General features: G+C 64.3%; 1 protein-coding gene across 2 annotated transcripts in view; it reads left to right on the top strand.

The window, feature by feature from the left end:
• Positions 1–4,696, top strand: part of PRDM11 (PR/SET domain 11) — a 48,179-nt gene that overhangs the window by 29,380 nt on the left and 14,103 nt on the right. Inside the window, exon 7 of one of the 2 annotated variants that reach the window (XM_077767446.1) lies at positions 2,866–4,689. The exons of the other annotated variant lie outside the window; for it this stretch is intronic. Coding sequence (XP_077623572.1) covers positions 2,866–3,431 — 566 coding nt within the window. The 3' untranslated portion in view covers positions 3,432–4,689. Of the gene's footprint in view, positions 1–2,865; positions 4,690–4,696 lie in introns of those variants that run through there. 2 annotated transcript variants of the gene reach the window in all.

Below are 4,696 nucleotides of genomic sequence, written 5' to 3'. Positions count from 1 at the left end.
CTCCTGCCCCTTTTCCCACCCCCCCCCCCCCTTCCCTGGCCTTCTCCACTCTTCTGTCCCTCTCTGTCTTGTCCAGTCCTCCCATGCACCCTTCCCTCCTTCCCCCGCTCTGTCTTCTCCACCCCTTTCCGTTCATTCATTCTAGAATATTTCCTGACCTCGGTGCCAGGAGCCATGCTAGGAGCTGGGAAGACAGAGTTGTGTATAAAACCGACACCGGCCCCGATCTGGGCTAGACTCATGGGAATAAACAAGCGTGGGCAAGGACAGTTGTAATAAGGGGATGACGGGCGAAGGCCGGAAGCGCTGAAAGCGCGGCTGACGACCTGGGCCATCTGCGCAGTGTCTTTGGGGCCCCACCCACGGGGGTTCATGCTCTGCCGCCGCCCTCCTGAAATTTGCACTGCTTTTTGAACAAGGCGCCCTGCGTTCGAATTCTGCATTTGGCCCTGCCGGTTATGTGGCAGCCCTGCCTGAGAGCAAGGGGCCGGGTGAGCTGGCTGTCCTCGGGAGGAGGGGGGGCTGGGAGGGCGTCCCTGGAGTCACAGTTGCACTGACTTGCAAAGGGTGAGTAAGAGTTAACCAGGCCTCGGCGTGGGGCGCCGGGAGGGGAGCGGGGAGCCTCCAGGCTGGGAACTGCATGTACGAGGCCCCCGTGTCAGGAAGGCGCTTGGCACATTCCAGGACAGAGAAGGGAAGCCCAGTGTAGCAGGCGAGGGGGAGGGGGTGCGGGAGGAAGCCAGCCAAGTCCTCAGGGCCCAGGCCACGGGGAGGGGTGTGGGGGGGAAGATGAGCTCCTTCTCTCTCCCTTCCTAACCCTCTTTTATTTCTGTGTTCTGCTCTGTGCTTCTGTGCCCATTGCTCTCTGCCCTCTGCCTCTTTCTCCCCCTGCTAAGGCTCTCTCTCAGATCTGTCCATCTCACCAGGTCCCCTCCCGGCCCTTACCACCCCTGTGTCCCTCTCCAGCCCTTCTGCTGTATTCGCCTCTGCTTCCCGTGTCCCAGGATGGACTTGGATGCAGGGGCCTGTCGGCGGAATCTTCTGGCCCAGAAGGCCGTAGTTGGGGCTGTGGTTCCATCTAGGATTCCCCTGAACGGGGAGCAGTCGAGACCCTTCTGTGCTGGGGCTGCACCCCCTTCCGCCCTCACACACCCCCACCTCCCGCCCACAGTCCGAAAGGGAGTCCGGCCTATGGCAGACGGAGTAGGGCGGGAGGACTCCGGGGAAGTCCGCCGCTGGCCAGCGCGGGGAAGGTAGTTCACCAGGGCCGTGCCTTCCCTCCCGCGGCCCCCTGCTGTTGGATGGGGATTGCGCTCATTTCCTGTTTGGCTGGGGCCCCTGACAGGTGGCCGTCCAGAGTCCGATCTTCAGGACTCGGAAAGGATCGGAGGTCGTCGACTCTGCCTTGCTTGCTATGTAGACAAGGCAGCTAGGTTCCAGAAACAGAGGCGGCCCCCCAAGCTAGATTCAGAACAGGACGCCAGCTCCCTCAGAATCAGTGTTGCGCTAAGTTTCGGGGTGATCCCACCCAGTTAGGAGAAAGAGAAGGGGCCCTGGCAGCCAGTGCAGGCCTTCCGAAATCCTGCCCTGCTCTGTCTCCTCCATCTCCCTAAGACAGAAGGTAATGAGGTGACCAAATGTGACCTGGGCCGGGCCGGGGGCCCAGGACCCCTCCACCGCAGGCTTGGCCAGGCCCCCCTTTCCAGCCGGTCGACCAGCTGTTACAGCACGAGGCCAGGGGCTCTGGAAGGAGGCCCTGGAAGGGAGGGGGGGAGGACCATCTCCTCGCCCNGGGGGGGGGGGGGGGGGGGGGGCCTGGCAGCCATCCCACCAATACAGTTATGAGTCACCAGGCTCTTCTTGTGCGGTTCCACAGGGAGGCCCTGGGACCCTGGGGAGGCGCACGTACGTGTGTGTGCGCGCGCGCGCGTGCGCGTGTGTGTCTGGGGACGAGAGGAATCTATCTTCTCGGTCGCCTCCCCCGGGGAGTGGTTCTGAATTTAGCCCCTCTGGTACAGACAGGGAACCTGTTTTTTATTCCTGCCGTGGGAATCAGCTCCTAACCTTGCTCACAAGAGAGGCAAGGCCTGGGTGCGCAGGGCCCGGCCGCTCCCCGTGACGGGCTGTCCGGGTGGGGTGCCCACAAGCCTTCGGACGCTCCAGGCAACAGCGCTGTATCTTCCCAGGGTGGCCCGCCTTGGGGGCCTCGGGGACACCAGGACCGGCTGCAGAGGTGGCTCTCCTGCCCCGTCCCTCTGCCTCCAGGCTACAGACTGCCCCCGGGGCCTCTCCCCTGTGACTTAAAGCTTAAAGCTGCAGATTCCAGCCAGCCACAAGGTGGCCCAAGCGAGTCAGCCAGAACTCCCAGTGCCTTTTGGCGGCTGGCACTCTGGGCTTTGCCAAGCTCCTTGGTGCCCATTCTCTTCTTTAATTTTCTTGACAGCCCTGTTAGGCGGGCAGGAGCTGGGCAGGTAGACAGAGCGGCTGTGATCTTTGCTCTGAGGAAACCAAGTCCCAGAGAGACGAAGCGAGCCAGCAGGTTGACTTGCATCACGGGGCCTGTTGTCCCTGAGTCCCCTGACCCGGGCTCTCCCCCAAGAGAGCCGCTGTTCCCGTGAAAGGAAGGGGACCTGGGTAGTGCTCACCCTTGTCCCCGGGGACGGGTGCCTGGCCCGCACGCCCTCAGGGATTTGGGGAGCAGGTGTCTGTTTGTGGGTCGGTAGGGAGCAGGCATGTGCCTAATTAGGCTCGGGGGGTGGCCAGGCGGGGGGAGTGTCAAGTGACTGGGAGGGTGGGGCCAAGCCCAGAGTCGCCCTGGTTCTCTCTGTTGTAATTATTTGCCCTTCTTTGTTTCTATTCTGCAAGATGACGAAGAGGAGGAGGCACCCGGGCCCTCAAGGCAGCCTCTGCGGGCGCCCCGGCAGCGCTCACCGGAGGAAGAGGCCCTCCGGGCCAGGCCTACCCTGCTCCGCTCCTCCTCTTCCTCAGACCAGTCCGAGATGGTGGGCCCCAAGCCGGAGGCCCTGTCCCGGCCCTCACTGCAGGCCCAGGCCGCCTGCAGGACCCCTCGGCCGCACCCCAGCCCGCCCGGCGCGGGCCTCGACTGGCAGCTCCTCCGAGCCCACGCCCAGCAGACTGAGGTCCTCCAGCAGCTCTGCCAGGAGCTGGTGGCCGTGCACCGGGACATGGCGACCAGTATGCACACCATCGGCCAGACCATGGCAGAGCTGGCCAGCCGCGTCGGCCAGATGTGCCAGACGCTGACGGAGATCCGAGACGGGGTTCAGGCGGCTCAGCGGGGGCCGGACGGGGGAGCCCCCACGGGCTCTACCCCTCAGCTCGAGGCGCCCCCGGCAGAGCCCCCGCGGGCTCCCCCCGCACCTGCCCCTGCACGGACTACCAGGTCTCGGAAGAGAAAGCACAACTTCTGACCCGGCCAGTCGGCAGTAGGAGGAAGCGAGACAGAGGACGGGTGCCTGGCCTCGAAACAGAAGCCAGTCTCTCGCGTCCAGGACCAGTGACCCTTATAGGAGGCAGGGGAGACCACCGCTACCTCCTTCCCAAGTGCAGGCCAGCTGCCCCGGGGTCCACCAGAGTGTGTGTGGAGCCCTGCCCCCCATCTTCGGCAGATGCCGAAGATAGCGACCTGCTTGATGCCTGCTTGCCCTGGGGCGGCAGCCTCCTCTCCGTCTGCACCAGCCGCAGCCCTGCGGGGAAGAGGGTAGCAAGAGCTGGGGAGCATCCGAATGGAATCCTGCTTGCCAACCACATCCGCCTCCCACGCCCTGATTCTGCTGCTTCCGAAGGGGGCGAAGCTGGAGGATGGGCAGGGGGGGGCTCAGCCCTTCCAGGAGGGGTCCGCCCTCCCCTTCCCCAGGGCTCCAAGCGCGGCGGGTGGTGCCCCTGCCTTGACCTTCCGCTTGCCCTTGCGGTGCGTGTGCTCAGCTGCTGTGCTTGCCTTTTGTGGAATGGGGAGAAGAAGGGGATGGCGTCCGAGGAAGGAGAAGACGCCCTGGAGTTCTTAGAGAGAGCGCCTTATGCTTTCCCTGCGTCCGCAGGTGTGTGATCTCAGTGGGTTCTCAGGAGAGGCAGCGAGCCGGTATCGGTATTGTTGTCACTATTATTACCGCCACCATTTGCATTTCATGGGTGACCAGTGACACAACAGTTAGCCTGGGGGGCGGGGGCGGGAGGGGAACCAGGACTGGAAGGCAGGTCTGCCCATCTGTCCAGCTCCCCTGTCAGAGGCCAGATAGGGAGTCGGGGGAGGGGCCCCGCTCCTTGCCCGGCCTGGGACTGGCTCTCCTGGGTGCCGGTGAGAGGGCGGTGTCTAGGAGGTGAGTGCCCCCACCCCGCCCTGGCGCTGAGGCTAACAGCCAGGGGGCGCCGGGGAGCGGCGGGGCCCAAGCCTCAGCACCCCCAAGGTGTCTCCTCTCTGGCGTCTAAGAGAACCCAGCAAGGCTCCCATGCCGTCCGAGTTCCAGCATGTCTCGCCTCCGCTTGCTTGGGCTGCAAATGCATTAGCTACACACATCTCTAGCTTCGTGTTTCGTCTCGGAGTGTGGGGAGAGAGCCGGGGTCCTCGAGTGGGGGAGGGAGGTGGGGAGGCAGCCGCAAGCTTAGCTCTGACCCAGGTGTAGCTCGGCTCTGTGTCCTCCTTGCTCCCTGGCCTGAGGCTGACCCTGTCTCCTGCCCC

This window comes from Crocuta crocuta, unplaced genomic scaffold (genome assembly GCF_008692635.1).
Source record: "Crocuta crocuta isolate KB4526 unplaced genomic scaffold, BGI_CrCroc_1.0 scaffold330, whole genome shotgun sequence".
Taxonomy (NCBI): Eukaryota; Metazoa; Chordata; class Mammalia; order Carnivora; family Hyaenidae; genus Crocuta; species Crocuta crocuta.
The sequence above is the reverse complement of the archived record's forward strand: the minus strand, read 5'-3'. Positions and strand labels throughout refer to the sequence as shown.